The 21,718-nt window shown below is 47.9% G+C and overlaps 8 protein-coding genes across 8 annotated transcripts; 3 read left to right on the plus strand and 5 right to left on the minus strand.

The window, feature by feature from the left end:
• Positions 1-2,334: 2,334 nt before the first annotated feature.
• Positions 2,335-3,810, plus strand: PGRI_080950 (MFS transporter; the record flags this gene model as incomplete). Its single annotated transcript, XM_040795809.1, has 1 exon — positions 2,335-3,810. The coding sequence occupies one exon, from the start codon at positions 2,335-2,337 to the stop codon at positions 3,808-3,810; it is 1,476 nt and encodes a 491-aa protein (XP_040651374.1).
• Positions 3,811-4,176: 366 nt separating this feature from the next.
• On the plus strand, positions 4,177-8,389 carry PGRI_080960 (putative homogentisate 1,2-dioxygenase; the record flags this gene model as incomplete). Its single annotated transcript, XM_040795810.1, has 11 exons — positions 4,177-4,358; positions 4,435-4,831; positions 4,881-5,222; positions 5,276-5,768; positions 6,583-6,716; positions 6,773-6,795; positions 6,868-7,042; positions 7,093-7,692; positions 7,745-7,907; positions 7,965-8,087; positions 8,142-8,389. The coding sequence occupies 11 exons, from the start codon at positions 4,177-4,179 to the stop codon at positions 8,387-8,389; spliced, it is 2,880 nt and encodes a 959-aa protein (XP_040651375.1).
• A 617-nt stretch (positions 8,390-9,006) lies between these two features.
• Positions 9,007-9,948, plus strand: PGRI_080970 (uncharacterized protein; the record flags this gene model as incomplete). Its single annotated transcript, XM_040795811.1, has 1 exon — positions 9,007-9,948. The coding sequence occupies one exon, from the start codon at positions 9,007-9,009 to the stop codon at positions 9,946-9,948; it is 942 nt and encodes a 313-aa protein (XP_040651376.1).
• A 678-nt stretch (positions 9,949-10,626) lies between these two features.
• PGRI_080980 (serine/threonine-protein phosphatase) lies at positions 10,627-11,915 on the minus strand (the record flags this gene model as incomplete). Its single annotated transcript, XM_040795812.1, has 6 exons — positions 10,627-10,699; positions 10,750-10,822; positions 10,877-11,410; positions 11,482-11,587; positions 11,650-11,691; positions 11,754-11,915. 6 exons carry the CDS (start codon positions 11,913-11,915, stop codon positions 10,627-10,629), a joined length of 990 nt encoding a protein of 329 aa, XP_040651377.1.
• A 564-nt stretch (positions 11,916-12,479) lies between these two features.
• PGRI_080990 (proteasome inhibitor PI31 family protein) lies at positions 12,480-13,604 on the minus strand (the record flags this gene model as incomplete). The annotated part of the gene is made up of 2 exons (XM_040795813.1): positions 12,480-13,372; positions 13,421-13,604. 2 exons carry the CDS (start codon positions 13,602-13,604, stop codon positions 12,480-12,482), a joined length of 1,077 nt encoding a protein of 358 aa, XP_040651378.1.
• A 278-nt stretch (positions 13,605-13,882) lies between these two features.
• Positions 13,883-15,531, minus strand: PGRI_081000 (acyl-CoA dehydrogenase family protein; the record flags this gene model as incomplete). Its single annotated transcript, XM_040795814.1, has 3 exons — positions 13,883-14,219; positions 14,274-14,642; positions 14,699-15,531. The coding sequence occupies 3 exons, from the start codon at positions 15,529-15,531 to the stop codon at positions 13,883-13,885; spliced, it is 1,539 nt and encodes a 512-aa protein (XP_040651379.1).
• A 561-nt stretch (positions 15,532-16,092) lies between these two features.
• PGRI_081010 (phosphatidate phosphatase App1 family protein) lies at positions 16,093-18,543 on the minus strand (the record flags this gene model as incomplete). Its single annotated transcript, XM_040795815.1, has 1 exon — positions 16,093-18,543. The coding sequence occupies one exon, from the start codon at positions 18,541-18,543 to the stop codon at positions 16,093-16,095; it is 2,451 nt and encodes an 816-aa protein (XP_040651380.1).
• Positions 18,544-19,395: 852 nt separating this feature from the next.
• PGRI_081020 (UV-endonuclease UVE-1) lies at positions 19,396-21,203 on the minus strand (the record flags this gene model as incomplete). The annotated part of the gene is made up of 2 exons (XM_040795816.1): positions 19,396-20,922; positions 20,985-21,203. 2 exons carry the CDS (start codon positions 21,201-21,203, stop codon positions 19,396-19,398), a joined length of 1,746 nt encoding a protein of 581 aa, XP_040651381.1.
• Between the last annotated feature and the right edge of the window lie 515 nt (positions 21,204-21,718).

Below are 21,718 nucleotides of genomic sequence, written 5' to 3' on the forward strand. Positions count from 1 at the left end.
GGGGGGGGTAAAAAGCTTACAGTCTCAGGTACTTGGGGTGGTGTGGTCCTGTTGTGGTGTCTATTTGTGTGGGGGTGATTGGGGGGTGGTTTTGGGTGGGGTGGTCATAGATCATAGGAAACTTCATGACAGGATCTGTGATATTCAAAAGCTTTTCCTTGTCGCCACAAGGTTGGAATTCTGCCTAAGGATAACGAAAACTCGATCCTTTTTCAACCTCTTTGACTAGGCAATGCATTGTTGTAGAACACGCAGAATATTGTCCTCTTCTGGGTTACATTATCATGATATACTTGTGCATTGTGAAACATCCTCACATCATGGATATCTGTGAGTCGTAGCTCAGAGGCACCCGCAAGCCTAAGGTATCCCGCGAGTACCGTCTCTAACTGGTACCGCATCCAATGATTGGGCCTCCCCTTGAGGTTCTTTAACTCGACTAGAACGAATTTATCAAGTCTTTCGGCCGGCGTGCTCCGCGAGACTTGGCTATCTAGGCTGTCGAAATTATGACTGGACTGTCTCGATATTGGGAGTCCTAGCCTTGTATTGAATATAGTCAGTATACGAATGCTTGAAGCGAGGCTGGATAACTCGATTGACCTTTGATGGATAGATGAAGTGGAGTACTGTGAGATGCAGAGTGGCTGCTTTGAGCTAGGGAAAGCTAAGAGTGGTAGGAAGGAAGGTTGTAATAGGAAAGTTACTTCAATTTATAAGAATAGTGCTCTGTATAAGCGGCGTGTGATATCTTTTTAGTCGTCTTTTCAGAGGTCTTTTTGGTAGTCTTTTTAGTAGTCTCAAATTGTCCTTTTAGTAGTTTTGTATATTATTATAGTTATCTTTTCAGTAGTCTTTTCAGCAGTATTTCTAGTAGTCTTCTCAGTATTCTTCTTATATACCATTCTCCATAGCAGTTACAAAGTATCTACCCACTACCCATTTTCCTACCAAAACTCACTAACTTTGAACCCTATTCTCTCACTAAATTTATATGATAATAGTTTTTTTTATATTATTTTAATAAGAGATCTTTATCAGATCAGTATAATATCTCTTTCCGAATAGTCCAATATATATGGCTGTTGAGTGGCAAGTAATTGACATCCAAATATCAAGATAAATTGTCATTTTATAGTGGCTACCATACTAAACTGGTGCTGAATCTCTACCATGACTTTGAAAATTGGCCACACTACTAGGAAAAATACTTACGGATATAATTTTATAATATATTACATTGAGCTTCCAATTATAAATAAGATGACTAAATGAATAAAATAGGCTACAATATGAATTCATCGAGAGAATAGGATTCAAACTCGGTCAGTTTTGGTGGGAAAATGGGCAGTGGGTAGATACTTGGTAGCAGGGTCCGTATATTAGGCTGTCTCGCGAGTTTCGTTAATGTTTTTCGAAGTTTGGCGAAGTCTTTTTTGACGTCTCATGCCTTTTGGAAGAGGTGTGGAAAGGGGACACGTTCTTGATTTTGCTAGCAAAGGACAATATTCCCACCCCGAGTCCTCTATTCTCGCGTCTGAGTTGTAGAATGTCGGGGATTTAATAAATAGCACGTTCATGCGCTTCGGTAAGTTTAGATGGTGCCGACAGATCTCTCTTCCTGGGCCTCCCAGCGAAGCGTACCAGACCTTCTTGGGAGGTGATAAGATCTACGTGGTAGACGAGATCATTAAAAGTGTACAATGTATTGAATTGTATGAAGAAGTCCGTAGTTGTAAAGATTACAAAGTGAGGAAAGAGTAGTTATCTACATATGGGGCTGACATGTGATCTAACATGTGATGCAGGGAGAAGAACAACATACTGACGGTCGCGCGCAATAGATTGTGATTGATGCTTTTCAAAACTGCGTCGCCAGACTGACCAAGCACCCTTTTGGTCAGTTTAGTAAATCCCTAGTTTTATAGTCCAAAAAAACTAACACATTGCCTATATATCTTATACTACACGTGTATAAAACCAAATCAAACTGGTTATTTCGGCATATTTTTTGAATATTTTACCCCTTACATATAATGTACCTAGGTAGTCAGTGAAATATCTGAATTGCTAAAGTACGACTCGGGCGATTTATATCGGAGCCCGCGGGTTCCGATCGGAGACAACTGACTTCCCCTTTCGAGTCTCATTTTCATTTCTTATCAGATGGAGATGACGGTCATCTCAATGCGTCTTACAAATTGCATATACTTTCTATCAATCTTGAGCTTCACTTCCGAAATCGCGAGAGCTACTCCCTTTCCCCCAGGTTGATCTGTTCAACCTACGCTTGCAATTTCGACTCTCACTCACAGTGACTCACCCTCACTTGCCATGGGATTATGGAAGCCTTTCTCAGATGAGAAGCAAACAAAACGACCCAGGTTCGTCGAATTAAGGGCGTCAAAATGGTTCATAATGTTCGTCGTCTCCTTTGCTACCGGAACGGACATCTTCATGTACGGTCTTATCGTACCGGTCACGCCAACCGCGTTGACAGACAGAGCGGGCATCCCAGAGAAAGATGTTCAGAGCTGGACATCGATTCTTCTCGCTCTGTACTCCGCTGCTTTGTTGGCCTTTGCACCTGTTGTCGGGTACATCGCTGATCGAGCCGAATCTCGCCGATGGCCTTTACTGGTTGGTCTCGTTGCGCTGGCCGCTGCGACATCCCTGCTGTGTGTCGGCACTCATATCGCGTTGTGGATTGTGGGTCGCTTGTTTCAAGGGGCTGCCGCTGCGGTGGTATGGACGGCCGGCTTGGCGCTGATGGTAGACACTCTCGGAAAAGACGACCTCGGTCAAGCCATTGGCTATGTCACCATGGCTATCAGTCTTGGAACATTAGCTGGACCTCTTCTTGGTGGTGTTCTCTATGAGAATGGTGGATATTATGCCGTCTTTGGTCTTGCCTTTGCTTTTGTCGCCATCGATGTCGTCTTGCGATTGGTGTTAATCGAGAGAAGACATGCTACCCAATGGCTAACGCCGGAGACGGCTTCGCCCTCTGTAAATGGAGATCAATCCACGGAAAAGAAGTCCGGGGAAACATTAGGACGTCCCCTGTCACCGACTAATGCCTCTGAACCCCTTGAATCCCAACCGCCTTCTTCCCGCTCACCGGGTGCGTTCAGGCGCGTGGCCATTTTATTGAGCTCGCCCCGTCTAGTCGTATCGGTCTGGGCATACTTCATCCTGTCGCTCGTTCTGACCTCATTTGACAGTGTCCTTCCGCTATTCGTGCATGAGACATTCGGGTGGCAGCAGAGTGGCCAGGGTCTGGTCTTTCTCCCGCTTATGGTGCCACATATCATAGATCCCCTGACGGGGTTAATTATCGACAAGTACCCCAAATCCTGTCGCTACATTGCCACGGGGGCATTCCTCGCTGCCGTTCCTGTGATGACCCTTCTACGGTTCGTCACCCATAACTCGATGCAGCAGAAGATTCTCCTATGTGCGCTCCTCGCTTGTGTTGGGCTGCTTATTGCCATGGCTATGCCAATTCTTGTTATAGAGGTCTTCTTCGCCGTGAAGGAGAAGGAAGATGAAACTCCTGATATCTTCGGTCGCGGTGGTGCTATGGCTCTAGCTTTTGGGCTGTCGAATATGGGGTTCGCGACTGGAAGTCTGATTGGGCCATTTTTTGCAGGATTCATTCGCCAGGAGGCTGGTTGGGGGACGATGGGATGGGCATTAGGGTTGGTAACTGGCATATCATCTGTCCCACTCCTATTGTTCGTGGGTGGCTGGATCTTGACAAAACCGGAGAAGTCAGATAATGAAGTCCCAGGCGCACTTGGGCCTTGAGTTGGCAAACCAAACAAAACTAACTTGCATAAATACTCCATACTTTAGTTATGTCTCAATACAGCCTCGGTTGTCAGGCATATCAACCTCGCTGGTTGTGGAACAACACTACAACACTACACCATTTCACATCCCGAATATCATACGATATTTACCTCCAAAAGGAATTAAAAAATAAAAAATAATTTCTAATTTCTAAAAAAGAAGTCTCCCCACAAGTGTTCCCCGCAGCCCCACGAAGATGGTGCTAATCTGGGCTCGGGACTTGTTCGAACGAACATTAGCCGTGATAGCTCGGCCAAAGCCGTCCAGCCTAATCTACTTTTTTTTGTTACCTCCCCATTTCTATACTCCTGATTGTTTAATATGGCGACTCCTGAAATCAAACACTTACCCCTGAATGCCACATTCAAGGGCATCCAACGCGATCCAAATGTACCGGTTCATCAATTCCTAGGTATAAAATATGCCAGTATACCGGCACGGTTCGAGAAAGCCGAGCCTGTGCGCCAGTTCAATGGAGCTGTTGTCGACGCCTCAAAATACGGGTAAGCTATATTCAAACCTACAAACACAGGCCACGCTTGAGGTATAATTGAATTAAAACACTGACATCCAATACAGTCCGATTTGTCCTCAACCAGATGTGGACGTCCGCCATCTTCTCCGTATTCCAGAAGACTTCGCCATTGCCCCCGAAGTACAGAATGAATTCGAATGCCTGAATCTAGAGATTACCTGTCCTCCCAAGTCAGACACAGACCCTTTCCCTGTTCTGATCTGGATCCATGGCGGCTCTCAGATCGTCACATTCTGCTCTGCAGCATCTAAGATCTGTGACCCGACTAAGATTGTTGCCGATTCTATCAAGGCAGGCAAGCCTATCATCTTTGTGTCCATTAATTACCGCCTAAATATCTTCAGTTTTGGAGATGGGAAGGAAAAGAACCTGGCGCTGAAAGATCAGCGTCTCGGTATTGAGTGGGTGCGACAAAATATCGCTGGCTTCGGTGGTGATCCTGTAAGTTTTATATTCACGGTTTTTTTTTGCAAATGCTCATTACCTCTAGCAAAATATTACCCTGTCGGGTGAAAGTGCCGGTGCTATCTATACCCATGCTCATCTCATCACTGGACCTCCTGTGAAAAGGGCCGTCATGGCATCTGGATCTCTTTATCTGTCCTCGCCATTGCCAGTTGAAAGGGGAGATGGCCTTATTAAAGTATTAGAGGCGAAAGTCCGAGAGCTTGGTCAAACTTCACTGCGTGAATCATCTGTTCCTGCACTGGTTCAATCATTGAAAGAGTGCAATGTGAATACAATGTGGATCCAAGAGGAACCTGAACTGGAAGGCTGGGAAACTAAGCCTGAACAGGTTGAAGAAGTGATGATTGGCGATGTTGAGTACGAGGTAAGTTCAGACTTGGCCGTAACTGATTGGAACATTGTTAATCTGTGCTTTAGTCTGTTATTTGGCGCAACGGTGTCGAGCTCCTCGACGGAGAGACGATTGCAGCTGCATTCGACAGCGATAAGCAATGGGGCAATCAACTTCGAAAGATGTATCAAGTTGTCGGCGATCGACCAACTGCCGCGAAGCTAGGAGCTCTAGATCTCGTCAATGATATTCGATATACTCTTCCGGTCGAGGTTGTTACTGAGAAGTTACGCGCGGCCAACAAGCATGTCTTCCGATACGTGATTGACCAGTCTAATCCATGGCAACCATCAAGCCGTGCACACCATGCCGTTGATCTGCTGTTTCTTTTCGACGGCGTTGATCTATCGTTCAATCCTGCGGCTAGTGCTGTTGGAAAGGAGATGCGGCAGCGCTGGATTCGATTTGTCAATGGTAATAAACCCTGGGCTGAGGATCTGAGATTTGCTTTTGGACCTGTGGGTGAGTGCAAGGAGATTGATGAGTTGCAGGTCGCTGCTCGTCGGAGACTTGAGCATTGTAAGGTGCTTAAGGAAGCAGGAGCGGGCGTGTATATGCCTATTGTCTTTGCTTTGACTGCAGGGAGAATTAGTCTTTTAAATTAGTATGAAATAATAGACTTGAAATGGATATAATCAAGTGAACTGTTACAGAATCATGAATTCGCTATTTTTAGTTCTATAGATTTGTATAAATTTGGCCAGTTGCCTCAACTCATGGAAACTATCAACACCAAATTAATGATCAAGACTCAAATTCACATTCAATTCACCGTTGAACCAATTTCATAAGTTGGCATCAAATTCCCACCATCTCGGCAGTTGAATCAAATCAATCCCGTCCGCATTCCCCCAACACAACTCGACGCTTCTCTCCCGGCGGGGGGAAGCCACAGTTACTCAGCCCTTACTCATGTGGGGCCCCCAGGCCCCACGATATGCCTCCTTGCAGGAAACAGATACTTCTCTTGTACAGCGTCAACCTGGTTCAACCTGGTGACTCGGCAATTCGATTGACCATGACTTTGCCGAATTGCGAGGTAATTCGACCATAAGGGGTATCTAGATACCAACATCTCGCGTCCACCTAATGCATCGTAGCCATGATGCATGTTCCGAGGCATTATCCGTGCCTTGCCGTATGGTTCTCCCCGGATAGTCGGATTAAATGGAGGAGTTTGCGAGGAATCTTGGACTCGGGTACTTCTTTTTGGACCTGACCCCACAAGTATGGTCTGATGGAGGAACTATATAGAGTCGTTGAACCCCCAATATTTACTGGAGAAGACGAATAAATCTGCCTCTGCTTTTCTACTATATCTTCCCCTTTCTAGCTGTTTCTATCACTATGCGTTCCGCTGATTCCTTGTCGGGACCCGGGGAGTATGAAAAGATATTCCATTGGGCTGAGACTCAAAAGGATGGAACTATCCCTTCCTTTAAGACGAGACGTAACGATCCTTACGAGGTATGTTGCTCCTAGTATCTTCCAAGATAATTGGCCTCGCATTGACTCTTCCACAGTATCAATCCGGTTTTGGCAATTCGTATGTATCCTTGCATGAGTTATATGTCCATGGTTAGCGAATCGACATGCTGATTTCATATTCCCTGAGCAGCTTCGAGTCAGAGGCCATTCCTGGGACTATTCCCCAAGGTCAAAACAGCCCTCGAAATGTGAGATTCGGTCTCTATGCCGAACAGATCACAGCCACTGCTTTTGTCGCTCCCAGACACTGTAATAAGAAGGCTTGGCTATACCGTGTCCGCCCTGCCGTGGCCCACCAGGGATTTGTAAGTATTATGTTCTTCATTCTAGATACCAGCACTAACATCATTCGCAGACAGAACTCCCAGACAATAAAGATACAGAGTCAAACTTCCTACCCTTGAACCCTCGCATCCATGTATCCCCCACCCAGCTAGCATGGCACCCCTTTGATATCCCCCAAGACGAAGTGGACTTCGTTTCAGGATTAAAAACCATCGCCGGCTCAGGTGACCCCACACTACGCGAAGGCCTAGCCACACATGTCTACGTCGCCAATTCAAGCATGAAGAAGAAATCATTCGTTAACTCCGATGGCGAATTCCTCATCGTTCCACAACAGGGAGCACTCGACATTCAAACGGAGTTCGGTCCTATCTTTGTACAGCCAGGCGAGATCGTTATCATCCAGCGTGGTATCCGTTTCAGTGTTAACCTTCCAGACGGTCCTTCGCGTGGATATATTCTCGAAGTCTGGGGTACGCAATTCGAGCTCCCTGAACTAGGACCTCTTGGTGCTAATGGTCTTGCCAATGCTCGGGACTTCTTGAGTCCTATTGCTCAATATGAGGTCGTTCAAGAGCCTTGGGAGATTATTTACAAGCTCGGCGGCAAGTTCTTCAAGAGCACTCAGAACCACAGTCCGTATGATGTTGTAGCCTGGCATGGAAACTACGTGAGTTGATCATTATGATGATTATAAAGAATCTATAACTAATGTCATTTAGGTACCCTATAAATACGACTTGACCAAGTTTGTCAATGTCGGTTCTGTCTCAGTGGATCACATCGATCCGTCTATTTTCTGTGTCCTCACAGCCAAATCCCGAGATCTCACTGCACCCATTGCTGACTTCCTTACTTTCTCTCCTCGGTGGGATGTTGCATCACGTATGTCTGGTCAATATATTGGTTTGTGGACAATGGACATTGCTAACAATACCAAAGACACATACCGACCTCCGTATTACCACCGCAATGCCGCATCCGAACTAATGGGTCTAATCTACGGCGGTTATGGTGGGCGCTCGGATGAATTCCAGCCAGGCAGTGTGTCATTCGAATGTGGCAGTAAGATTATCCCGGGATTTTCCATCGAAACAAGTCAATGCTAATACTCTCTAGTGGTCCCCCATGGCGTTGCATACGAAGAGTTCAAGGAAGCAACCGATAGTGCACCACCGGTGATGCAGATCTCCCAGGCATCGATTGCGTTCATGTTCGAGTCCTGTCGTGCTTTCACAATTACTGATTATGCATGGAATAGCGATAAGAAGCACGAGCATGAGCCTAAGATGTGGGATAGTTTGGTGGACAATTTCTCCAAGCATGCTAAGGAGGTTGAAGAAATTCTGGCTAGGGCGAAGAAATAGTCTTCTACGTGCTTTTTAGCACAATGTACACAACCGTCTCTTCCCAGCCACAACTCGAAGCATAGAGGTTGCATTTACTGTCACCATGTTACGCAATCTATCTAATACTATGTTTTTAAGCACAGTCAGTATATGCGAGGGCAAGGTCAGATATGCAGTGGATGGTTACGCCGCTCTACCCAATATGGTCCCTAGATTTCATAAAAAGAAAACATACTAAAAAAAAAGCAACAAGCAAAACAAGCAACTTGATAAATCATATCCCTGAAGTCGGTGGTCGGCGTTTCGGTGTCCGCGCGGATCCCGGGGAGCGAGAAATTTGGCCGGCGACGGGCAAAATCGTCGACTTGTCGCATACAATAATCTCCGATTTGCGATGTATTGGCTTGTTTTTTCAAATCAAATTATAGAAGTATGGCCATTGAAGTAAACTATAAGACTAAACATGTGTACATCATATGTGGTACACACTACATCCTCTCTTTGAATTGGCCTACATTACATTCTTGAAACAAGTATAGATCTCATATAAAAAGTTCGTATATACTCCAATCCCTTCCTGTACCAACTCTAACAAATCCCAGATGGGAGGCCCATATGCACCCAGAACAGCCTCAATGGGCGGCCGCCCAACAACATCCCTCGACATTCCAATCTGCGCCGTCTTCCTTGCCCTGTTCATCACCGGCGCAGCAAGCCACATGACCCTCCTCCGTCGCAACCTGGCCAGAGGCCATAAATTCATCCCATCAGGCGTGACATTCGGATTCTGCATGTCCCGCATCATCGCAAACATCATCCGCATCGTCTGGGCTTGTTATCCCACAAACATTCGAGTCGCAATCGCGGCACAGATCTTCGTTGCTGCGGGTGTTTTACTCCTTTTCATTTTGAACTTGTTATACGCTCAGCGTATGTTCAGAGCTGTATATCCAGTCCCTGGATGGTCGAGGATATTATCATGGGCATTCAAAGCGTTATATGTTCTCGTCGTGGTGACTATTATTATGGTTATTACGTCTGTTGTGCAGAGTTCGTATACTCTCAATTCGAACACGCTTCGTATTGATCGGGATATCTTGATCTATGGTCAGACTTATTTCGCTATCGTCTCGTTTCTGCCGATTCCGCTTGTCTTGCTTGTTCTTCTGTCTCCGAACAGGAAGCAGATTCAGCAGGTTGGGTCTGGGAGTTGGGTTGTTAAGGTCTTCATTGTTGGACTTGTTAGCTCGTTGCTCTGTCTTGGGGCGTCGTTTCGTGCTGCGACGTCTTGGATGCCGCCTCGGCCTGTCACAGAGCCGGCTTGGTATCATAGCAAGGCATGCTTCTATGTCTTTAACTTTACTATTGATATTTTGGTCGTGGCTATCTTCTTCGTTGGTCGTGTTGATCAGCGATTTTGGGTTCCAAATGGAAGCTCGAAAGTGCGCCACTACAGACGAGATGGAAGCAGTGAGAAGAATGAGCAGGCTTCACAGGATGGACTTTCTTTCTCGGGTGATGAACGGGATATTGAGGGTAGTGGTGTGTCTGAGGGCGTGACTGAAGAAACAAAATGATTCAGGAGAACATTCTAGTTCCCAGGTTGTATTGATGTTAGATAGAGCCATGAATATGTATAATATAACTAATGTTAGATGATAATGAAACCATGGATAGACCAATTATCGTCATCAGAACTAGAATCGTGGCTAGTGAGTGACGCATATACAGTCATGTCATCGTGAACCAGAGCTGCTTTCTAGGTCAGGATGGCAATCATTTGAGGCGCGGAGGCTAATACAATCGTCCTTAGACTGCAGGCGACAATCAATCATGTAGTGCTAGTCATTAGCAAGGGAATAATATTAAATCCTAGCCTTTAATGCGTATATATCGGCTTCAACTGATACCACTGTTACCCAATCAACCAAAGATATCAGGGGAAATATGTTGGATGGCCTGCACTGGCACTTGCATCAGTTGGTGTTCTTGGGAAGGTCATGTACAATAGAAGATCTAGCCCAAGTTCATCCCAGGTCCCCGACAATACTAGGGAATTAACCAATGCGGAATATAGTGTATTCCTACAGTCCCATGAAACTGGGTCTTGCAAATGTTCTTTTATTTTCATGATTGGTATCAACAAGTGGCCAGGCATCGAACCATACAGAATTAAGTAGGCGAGAGCCCTGTTCGATTGCAACCCCATTCTTTCTCCGCCAGTCCAATTGCCTCTCGGACAAAAATGAAATCTATCAAAGGAAATAATCGGGTGTGCGCCTGGATACCATAGGTTCTCCCGCCCGGGGGCAAGGATCGAATTGTAGGCTGGAGAATGTCAGTTGGATATCCAAGAAATCATATGCAGTACAACTCACAATGTGTATTTCAAATGCTCATCAATCTCCATAATGGCGGCCTGATTGCCGCAGCGGTAACAGTAATTTGGTGCTGTGGTCCAAGTTAGGGTTTCGGTCCGTCAAATTCTAGCGACGAAAAACATACCTGAGAAAATAGTGACCACATTTCGATCCTGCGACCAGTTATATCCTTCCATCACCAATTGATGGGCACGTGCCACCAGAGTCAAGCCATTGTTGTGGTTAAACGCTTCGGAAATGTCCTGTCCAAACGTGTATCCAGCACCTCGGGGGGAGATTCCCCAGCCGCATCGGTCATCGGGATCACTCCAGAGCAAGTCACACATAGGACCCTCGTGGGGAACTTCTTGGATACGATCAAGCGACCGGATGTTGTCAAGAGTGTCAATGGACGGACTCAGTCCACCGTGAAGACAGAAAATCTGGTTTTCGATGAGAGCAGTAAGGGGAAGGTAGTCGAAAAGGTCGGTGAAGTATTTCCACACATTAGCATTGCCATATTTGCGGAGACATTCATCATAGAATCCGTAGACCTGTGTGATCTGTCGGGACTCGTGGTTTCCACGGAGGATGGTAATACGGTTTGGATAACGGATCTTCAGGGAGACCAGAAGGGTCACTGTCTCAACTGAGTAGTAACCACGGTCGACGTAATCACCTATATCAAGAAAAAAATTAAAAAAAAAAACGTTACCCCACAACGCGTTCATCCGACCGCTGTCCACTTACCCATGAAGAGGTAGTTTGTATCCGGGTTAGGACCGCCAATGCGGAAAAGCTCCATTAAGTCATGGAACTGACCGTGTATATCACCGCAGACTGTCACTGGGCATTTCTGTGGGATAGTGTCAGCGGACTGGACGGGGAAGACAACAACCCGACCGAGAAACAACGTACCACTGGCTGCACATTGGATTCCTCCTGCAATACCTCTCTTGCCTGCAAGACACAGAAATGATCAACTTGAGCTTCTTATCAATCTGTCAAAACAAGGAACCCACCCGATCGCACAGCCGCCGCACATCTTCCTCCGCTAATTGCTTGCAAGTCATCAAACTCTCGATCCAGCCGTCCAAAGTCGGTATGGACCCCGGGTCGCTTGTTGGCGACAAGTGGTGTGGCTCAGGGGACCGCGCAGTATCGATTTCCATGTTGTTATCCATTGCGTCGGTGTGCTCAGCTGGCTGAAAAGGAGGGGCCAGCTGGGGAGGGGCGGTCTCGTGAGAAAACGGAATTCGTGGATGGACGCAGGTATCGTGGGGTTTGGAAAATATGTGGAATAATTACGCTCCAGATGGAAATTCAATTAAAAGACAACTTCCCAGGATTGATTCAAGGGATAAGGGGATGGGTTGGGAACGCGAGAAAGGGAGAAGAGATGGGAGTTCGGGAAGGTCAAGGTTGAGAGTGGTGAACAGAAGCGCCACACTTCAGCCACACACCGCTTTCTCCATTGCTGTCTACGTAATTATCAACTACAACAGGACGATTATATAGAACGATGGGGTTTATATCTTTGTTGGTTTATGTTAAACCTCTGACTAGATAACAAAATAGGTGTCCATGAAGATGGTCCATGTTATGGGCCCAAAGGATACGGGAAAGTTGCCAAGAAAGCATCGAGACATGGTAGTAGCTTCGTATTATTCTTGTCAACGTTGAAATTGGTCCATCTCATTTGGGGACAAAGAAGCATCTTTGTTACAGTCTCACATGCTCGTCACTCGTTAGATAATGTCTCCGCCAAATCCACCACCAAACCCACCAAATCCGCCCCCACCTTGTCCATTATTACCAAAGGGTCGTGGATTACGGCCAACAGGTGGTTCACCAGGTCCTACAGGATCATATCGTGCACCGGGTGGTGCACGAGGATCATACCCACCATTACCAGCTCCTCTCCCGCCGAAGAGAGGGTCATCAAAGGTAGGATGCATACCCCCGCCACCTGGACCAAAGCCAGGGCCCATAGTTCCACGCAAAGGATCATTGGGACCAAGTCCTGCTGGGTAGAGATCTCGTTCCCCAATATTGTATGGGCTTCTGCCTCCAATGAATCCTCCTGGATATCCACAAGGGGGCCGGTTGAGATCAAGCTCATCTTCGAACCCGGGCGGAGCAAAGTCTGGTGGGTTGGGCCGCCGGGGAGCTGCCGCTAAGGGATCATCAAATGGACGTGGACGAGCAGGCCGCGGAAGGGAGCCATCCAGGGGAATCCCCGGTTGTCTTTCTTCTTGTGGCCTGGTTCTGGCCAGCTGGCTTGGATCTTCATACCCCTCTTTGTACAAACCGGGCGCAAGTTTCTGGACGACGTTTATTTTGAACAAATTGACCAAATCACCTAGTCGAGCGGGCGAGATGAAAATATCACGCAGGGATGCTGTTATATTCTCTGAGGACGATAGAGGGAGCGCAGAGGCGGAGATGTAGTCTTTCGTGGGGATGTCGAACGAGCTGGTCCGGTCATCACCCAAGGCCAGTGCGAAGATCACTGCATTATTTCCAAGTCGACTCACTTTGAGGAGATACTGCATCGAAGACTGCGCGTGTGCGTACCGAAAGGAAAATGTATCGTTAGCGTTCCATTCTGCGGGGAGGGATGCTGTATCTGTAGATGTTTCTGTAGAAATTAGAAAGAATTCACTGATGGAAACAAATTTTAAAATACCTAAGTTATGGTCTTCATCGAGACCAACCAATCTGAAATCAACTGCTGCCATGCATGCATGGCCGATCAGAGCCACAGCCTCATATTGTGTTTTGAGGCTCGGCTGTCCATCGCCCGCTGACTGGATAGCTTTCACGGCAAGGTCAAGGATATTATCCTGGTGAAGGGCATCTGCTGGTGCCATTTTTGATGAATTTCTTATGTTTCAAGTGTACAATAATTGATGGTAAAGAATCTGAGATATCTTACAAGATAGAGTGATGATGCGGCTCGTTGATGCCCAAGCTGACATCACATGGAGCTAGCCGTCTTTGGAAGCTGTGGCGTCGGAATAAATATCCACCGCTCTAGCTATCTGCCCCACTTGACTTTTCTATTTTTGGCCGAACAGAGGGCTGCATACAAGCACTGATATTGATGAATGGAATAATTTGATAGATTCGCTCCAGAAGTTTTCCCTCACTATAACATGGACTTGGGGAAATTCTTCATTGCTTGTCGAACTCCCAAGTCTGCCAAAATTTCCTCAGTTCCACCCAAGATAGCATCGAACTTATAGGTGCGATGGAACATCTCAATGACCTTGCCCATTCCTGACTGAGTGAGACCACGACCACCAAAGATGTTCGTAGCGATACTGGCAATCTCGCCTGCGGTATGGGTACAGTGTGACTTGAGCAGTCCGATGGGTCCACCTAGATGCTTCGCTTGCTCGGCGTATGACATGTTGCACATCTGGTAGGCGATAGATTCGAGCCATGCCTGGTTAGACTCAGCGAGGGAGATCATGCGAGCAATCCTATCAGATGTTAGAAGGGAAATTTTGGCAAGGGATGATCTAAGAAAAACTCACTTTTGACGAATAACTGGTTGCTCGATCAACTTCTTGCCAAAGACGATGCGCTGGTTGGACCATTTCAGTGTCTCTTCCACGACCATCATTGACATGCGAGCCAAGGCGGCCACCATCATAAAGCGCTCGTGGTTGAAGTTGCTCATGATAACGATGAAACCCTTGTGCTCCTCGCCCAGAAGATTCTGAACCGGAACCTTGACATTCTCAAACTGCACGAAAGCAGTGGCCGCGGCAGTTGAGTATGAGGTCTTGATTTGCTTGGTCTCCACACCCTCGCCGCGTGGAATCAAGAGCACCGAGAATCCCTTGTCGGTACGGCAGCCAGTGACAAAGTAGTCAGCGAACATGCCGTTTGTGATCCATTTCCTAGACATTGTTAGCACAACGCTCTTGATTAACGTAGCAAATGCGAGCAGGCTCACTTTGTTCCGTTGACAATGTAATGTTTCCCGTCGGGGGTTTTCTCTGCAGTGGTCTTTAGGCCTGCCACGTCGCTACCGGCAAAGGCCTCGGTGATAGCCAAACACATCTTCTTCTGGCCCGACAAGACTTCACTATTAAGACGCTCCTTGAGTACAGGATCATGCAGCCATTGCTGAACAGCTGTCAAACTAATAGCCATACCGGCCATGTTGCCATCCTGGAAACCTCTGGCATTGGCACGGACCAACTCTTGTACTATAATCATATCATGGATATAGTCGAATTCTTTTCCATCCACAACTCCACCGAGCAAGGTGCGGTTGTGCAGATGTTTTCCAGGGCCCAGTCGCATAGCCAGAATGTTTGTCTCAGCCATGCGGTTGATTAGCTCTTGGCTGATGTAGGTGCCATCCTGCTCTTTCTCTTGCGCTTCGGGTGTCACATATTTATCTGTGAACTCCCGGATAGCTTTTTGCAAGCGTCGGTGGCTCTCATTGTAGTAGGGAGACTTGAATTGGGGTCGTAGCCAAAGGGGTTCGGCGTAGGGCACAGGGCTCAAAGCTCCAGGGACGGGAACGATGACCTCGGGCTTTTCGCCTTCGATAACACCAAGGCAAAGCTGGTCACGGTATTTCTCCAAAACCTCCTGGCGGTGCAGGTTGTAGAAATCAGTTGTTGCATCCTGACCAGCAACCTGAGCAAGTACAACAGCACCACCGGGGTGGGCGTCGACAAAATCGGTCAAATCATAGACTTGGTGGTCGATGATGCACCAGAGGGAATCCTCGGTGTTGTGTTTCGCAACCTCTGCACGAGTGAGAATTTCCGGCATATTTTGAGTATGAAAGAGGAGAATAATAAAGGGGGATAATATTAGTAAATACCCCAGATTATAAGTCGCCAATCATCCCTCACCTGATTCAAATTGAGCCGAGGCCCGAGAACGGTGTGATGTCAAAACATCGTGTTTCGGAATTCTTGGCTGCAACCTCAAGTACAAAGACCTCGGAATAGATGATTACTATGTATGGATCAAAATATACTTGGATTTAGGATATAATATTTTCATAGACTATTGAATTAACTACGTTGTACAAGGGCGTTTATGAGCTCATATGATCGGCACTTTCAACTTCGGCTACTGGCGGAGCAACATAGAACGTACAATGTAGAACATACATTATATCGATCTGCAAGGGAGAATTGAAAGAGAGTTGATAATTTTCTTTCTCTGCACCGTAGGCCACCATGACTGCCTTGGTCGAATCATATACTAATCTTGTTTCTAAAATATATATCTTGAACCGATGCTTGAAGATTACGAAGAAAGTGATTGGGATAAGGGGATTGTATTCATTTCTACATCTTGACGTTATCGTATATTTGCACGCCATCAATGATCACCCTTCGAACGACCAGCTTTGATGTCTTTCATTGCCTCGTCGATTAACCACGCACAAACAGGCTGCGCATCCTTTCCGACCCGCCAACTGCCCAGCGTAACACCGTGCTGTTCAAGCACCTCGCTCGCGCGGTCCCAACGACGTCGCCAAAGCTCCTCGCGCTTATTTAGAAGGGGCGCAGGCGGTACGCCCGATTCGCCATTGGTATCTGTTCTTCTAAGTGATTGGTTGGACGAGAAATTGAGTCGGTCGCTGGCATATTGGAACCCTTGATATGCAGCCTGGGCGGCTGCCGCTGGGTATGATTGAATGCTGCTCGGAGTGCGAGCCGGTGTAGTTGATATGGAGGAATCTGTACTGGATGTAGAAGACCCGGTATTTGTGCGACGTGGAGGCGGACGAGGGGGTGGTGGCTTGGCTCGTGTAGCTTGTGATTGATTCTGAGAGCCTGCAGAACTATTATTGAGGCCTTTAAGCAACGAGGAAGCTGTTTCATTCGTTGATGTCCCAGAGCTACTCTGAGATGTTGAAGGAGAGGGATCTAAATCAATCAATGAACCTGTCTTGGGAACTCCACGTCTGGGTGGCACAGGCGGGGCTGGTTTGCGCTTGGGAGGCTCTTGGGCTGGCGCCGGTTTGGACTCTTCTTCTGGCGCATCGTGTGTAGCAACGTTGCGCAGGGATGATGGCCTAGAGCTCTTCGCCAAATCAGCTGGCGTAGAAACCATGCGCAGTGCAGATGGTTTGATTGGTTTCGCTGGGCGTGGTCGTGGAGTTGTGGGGTGTGTGAGCCCCGCTGGAGGTGGCTGATCACCGATGATAAGATCTGTGAGATCAATCAGGTCCTCGAGGTCAAGATCGCTGGGATCCGGATCGCGATGGCCTACGGGCACTGGAGAGTCAACAGCAGCTGTGCCACCTCGGGGCGGCAGTGCTGGTCTGTTGCTAGCAGCGTCCGACTGGTCCACTACATTTGGTGAACTGTGACTGCGTTTAGACTGGTCAAGATGGCCGACGGATTTGTCGAAGAACTTCTGGGTTTCTGAGGTCGTAACATCACGAATGAAGATACCCAGAATGCGGCCGGGATTTGCTAAGACAATCTCCGTGTAAACCTCTAGATCAGCTTCACCACTGTCGCCGACAAGAATGAATTTTCGTTCTGGGAAGTCGCGCAGGATTTGCTCTAATGACCCCCGCTTCCTCTCTGCGGTGGGCTCAAAGATTCCTTGAAGCATGCCCGAGTACTGTTTGAGATGGAAGGAGCCAGGAGGTAATCCTACCATCTTGAAGTACCGCTCAAGTAGGGGATACAGCTGCCAGGGAGCATTTGACACATAGTGAATTTTCACACCCTGGTCGGCCAGTTTGCAGTACCAGTCGCTGACTCCTTCGACCGTCAATTCATCCAATTCACGGACGAAGGTGTTTCGGAACATTTCTTTCGCTCCACTGGCAATGGCTGAGTGCTTGACTGTATCATCGATGTCGCTGATCAAACTGATTCCAACCGGATCGATGACCTCAATCGGCCTTACGACGGAGAGGTCTTCGGATGCCAACACGCGAACATGCGTTGGCACAAAGGGAAGTGTAGCGCGCAGAGTAAAATGACCTGATTCATCCGTCGTGATATTTCGAGATTTGCTCTCATTGTCGTTGAAGAAGAACACCGTCACTGGCATGCTCCCAACTGGATTCGTCAAGAATGGACGAAGTCTTTCCATTAGATGGGCATTCGCCATAGATAATTGATCTTTAGTCAACGGTGCGCTAGGATGGTGTGCTTGCTCCGCATGCGAGCCTTTCCAAGCTGGGTCTGCTTCCTTCTCAGCCTTTGCGACTAATGATTGGAGCTCCTTGTCGATGTATGCATCATCTCCCTTCCCAGAGACTTTGTCGTCACTTTCATCATTTGTACTTCCACTTGGTGTAGAAATCCCGCTCAGCTTCCTGGCTAGTGCAATCATCAACCGGTGCTTTCGGCTCATCGGCCCCCGACTAGGAGAGTAAATCCAGCCACGCACGTCAACGGCCACCACTGCATCTTCAGTATCCGTTGCATCCCAAGTAGGTGTGGGGGGTTCATCATCCTCATGGGTTGCACCCCTGTATTCATCGATTTCTGCCCACGACTCACGTCGCGAACGTGCGCTAGTACCGGTGCTTTTCTTCTCTGTCAATTTCCGAGCATAACTGGGGAAGACCACCATCTCCTCGTCGCCTGACCGTGCGATCTCCACATCCGGAAAGGCACCGGGGGTATTGTAGTAGTCCTCATCGTGTTCATTCCTCTGCCCCGACCATTGTGATGTGTAGGCCTGTCGTAGCTCATTGGCCGCTTTGAAATATTCGTAAACCTTCTTTCGACGGCTACCGGGGGCAGCAGCACCATCGCCATTCCCTGGCCCCCATGTTGATGAAAGTCCGGACTGCGCCATCGGTCCGTGGCGGGGTTCTCGGTTCGACTTCGGGTACCTTACAGCTAAGCTGTTACCGGCTACTGCAGCAGGTTTCCGCGACCTTAACTGTCGCCGGGTTCCAAGAAGATAGGTCACCAGGCGCCTTCCAAGTCTGCTGTCGCGTGTAGCAAGTCGCGCTTGTCGCTGGACAATCGCTCGGTAGACCCGCGATTGGGCTCGGTGTCGGAGCGCGGGGAGGGTCTCGTGCCGGATGCCCCAGAGACGGGATTGTGCTCGTCTGGTTGCGTGTGCGCCAACTATAAGACGAAGTATCTTTGAGAGTCTGCTGGGTCGAGGCTCGCGAGGGAAGGTCGGGAAAAGGTTGGCAGGTGGGCGTCTGAAGGGAGAGGGCCTCGACCGAAAGATTGGCCAACGAAAAGGTGATTTAGGCGCCAGGATCTCGTGTGGTATGATGTATCAGGGTAAAGAGTGTGAAAGAAAAAAAAAAGCCAAGTCGAGTTGGCTGTAGAAAGTTGATTCGCTGCGGGGAAGAGATCGGCCATGACGATGATTATTCGGATACTCTCACCGCGTTGCAACCGAAGATTCTGGCTGGAATATAATATTTTATGTTTTCTATCTCTAAAACAAGTCGTTCGATTAACTTATCAGGTGAAATGACCGAAATGTTACTCTATTGACTTATATCTATATAATATGTTGGTTATAGGGGGCATGTTCATGATTCGTATGTGAAACATGTGAAACCAATATTAGTAGAAACACGAAGTAGATATCCAAATGCATCACTGGGAGGATTGTAGATATATTATTAAGTAGAAAGCCTCTTGCTTAAGATATTGTCACTAATATACAATAACTACCCGCTAATTATGAGCTATCCTCGGTGTAATTCACTTTCTTCGCACGAGAACTTCGTCGAGAGATTGACGTTGAAGCCGGAGCACTGTCCGCTTCCACTGAGATATCTTCAGTCTCTTCAGACTCTGTGGTAGACTCAATATCTGAAGCCTTGCGCTTGTTGCGAGCCTTGGTTGATGGACGCGTCCGCCTGACTGGCTTTTTTACTGGCGTTTCTATCTTGATGGGTGTATCTAAGGGAGCATTGTCTGCGATAGACTCAATTTTACCCTTCTTTGAGGCGCCTTTCTTGGGGCTTGGTGTAGCTTTAGGTTTCACGATTCTCTTTGCCGGTCGGAGCCATTCTTCCATGCCCTCGGGCCAGTAGACTCTGCCATCCGGTCCACCCATTCCGACTTCTTCGTCGGGGATGGTGCGAGGTGGTGGCATTGAGCCTTCTAGGTCCACGAAGGCTCCATTCTTCTTTGTCCTTTTGGGTGGCTTGTGTGGTTGGTTTTCGTCGTGCCGCATGAAGGGTATTATATCGTTCACAAGATTGTAGCCGGGGAGTTTGAAGTTTCTCATCAACTCAAATACGGCTTGTTCTTTGTCCTTGGCCTCGATCATTAGGTCCATGGTGGGCGGACAAGGGGGTAAGGTAGTAACGCGGTCACTGTGTTTGCGCCTTTGACGTGGTGTGATGGCGGATGCAGTTTGTTCGGAATAATGCATCTTCTGGGTGATATTCTTCCGAGACCATGTTGCTGATATACGGTCGTAGAGGGGTATGATGTCCTCGGTGCCTTCGCGGACCTCATTGGCATCAAAAATGATATTATGGTGGTGATAGTCGAGGACAAGAGGAATGTTTAGCTCCTCGCAAATAGGAAGTAGATCGTGAACAGACCAGCTAACATCGTCATTCTCCAGGACCAGCCGATTTTTGATGTCCTGCGACAACATGGCGTAGTTCTCTCGGAAGCGGTCTAGTGTGGCTGCCTTATCACCAAACACCCCACCCATGTGCAGGATCATCACCGCATCACGGTCCTGTTGAGGGGGAAGTTTGAGTAGCTGGAGCATCTCCGAGTGATACTCGAGATCGCGGGTAGAATTTTCAACGACTTCTTTCCTCGGGGATCCAAATTGAGTGAATTGCCCAGGGTGAACCGACACCCGGTGCCCGAGTTCTGCAACCACACGTCCTACCTCTGCCAACGCCTCCGAGGCGAATGGCGCTAGCTTATAGCCATATTCCTTGTGACTGGCAAATGGGAACATCTCACTGCTGAGCCGCATGAACTTGATGCCATACTTATCGTTCCAACGAATGATTTTGACCAAATCACGTACATTCGCCAAGCCTAGCCCCTCGACGAAGGCCTGCCCGCGTGCAACATCGGATGGTTGGTTGCGGTCTGGACGATTCTTGACCGTGTGTGCGGGCTGCTCGGGGTCTTGGAGCGGGTGTCGATTTTCGATTATAGATGCGATTCGACAGGTTCGAGAACAGAATACGGAGGGCGTCGAATAGCGAAGGTACGTATTTAGACAAGCCTGTTCAAGTCAATTTCGATGGTCATCGGCAAGACGTATGTTGGGCGCAGCGCGCAACTCACATATCCTAATCGGCCTTTCCAGGGAAGGGGGAGGTAGCTGCTGTTCACCGGAGGTGGCCGGCCGAGTGCCTCTTTTAGCTCTTCCGCATCAAGGGGAATGTCTTCGTCTGATTCAGGGTCCAATTCCGCCTCTGCCTGACCAGCAGGCAAAGGTATATCTCCATTGAGAATATCTGCTGGTTTCACCTCCGGCCTAGGTATCTTAGTTGCTCTGGCCATATCTTCTGGATCCAGATATCTTGATTCTGGGCCAAAATGCTGCGAATATGTACGTGATGATGCAGCTCTCGATGTGTTCAGGGAATGTGCAACACTTTTAAATGGCAAGTGTGGACCATAGCGAGCCGCATAATGGGCATTGTGGACTGGGGCGAACGATGTGGTTCTCGCCACGGGAACGAATTCAGGGAATCTCAATGACGTATGTCGACCCTGGCTAGCTTCCAAGGAACGGACATGGATAGACAGACCCTGCAGCAGCCGAGCAAAAGACTGACACATTCAGCGGAATTTTGGAGGTCAAGGAGTGTTGGGGTTGAGGAGTTCGCAAGGGCGGGATGTTCCATGACGCGCTAATCAACGCGACTCACCGCAGTCCACCGCGGCATTGAACCTCCAGTGTCATCAACCTCATCAACCTCATAAAAATCACAATTTGACTTAATCATGTCCACAATGGCTTTTCGGGATTTGAAATTGACTCAATCCTGGTTTATAATATACATTAGTGCAAC

The sequence above is a fragment of the Penicillium griseofulvum genome (assembly GCF_001561935.1).
Source record: "Penicillium griseofulvum strain PG3 chromosome Unknown contig_77, whole genome shotgun sequence".
NCBI lineage: Eukaryota > Fungi > Ascomycota > Eurotiomycetes > Eurotiales > Aspergillaceae > Penicillium > Penicillium griseofulvum.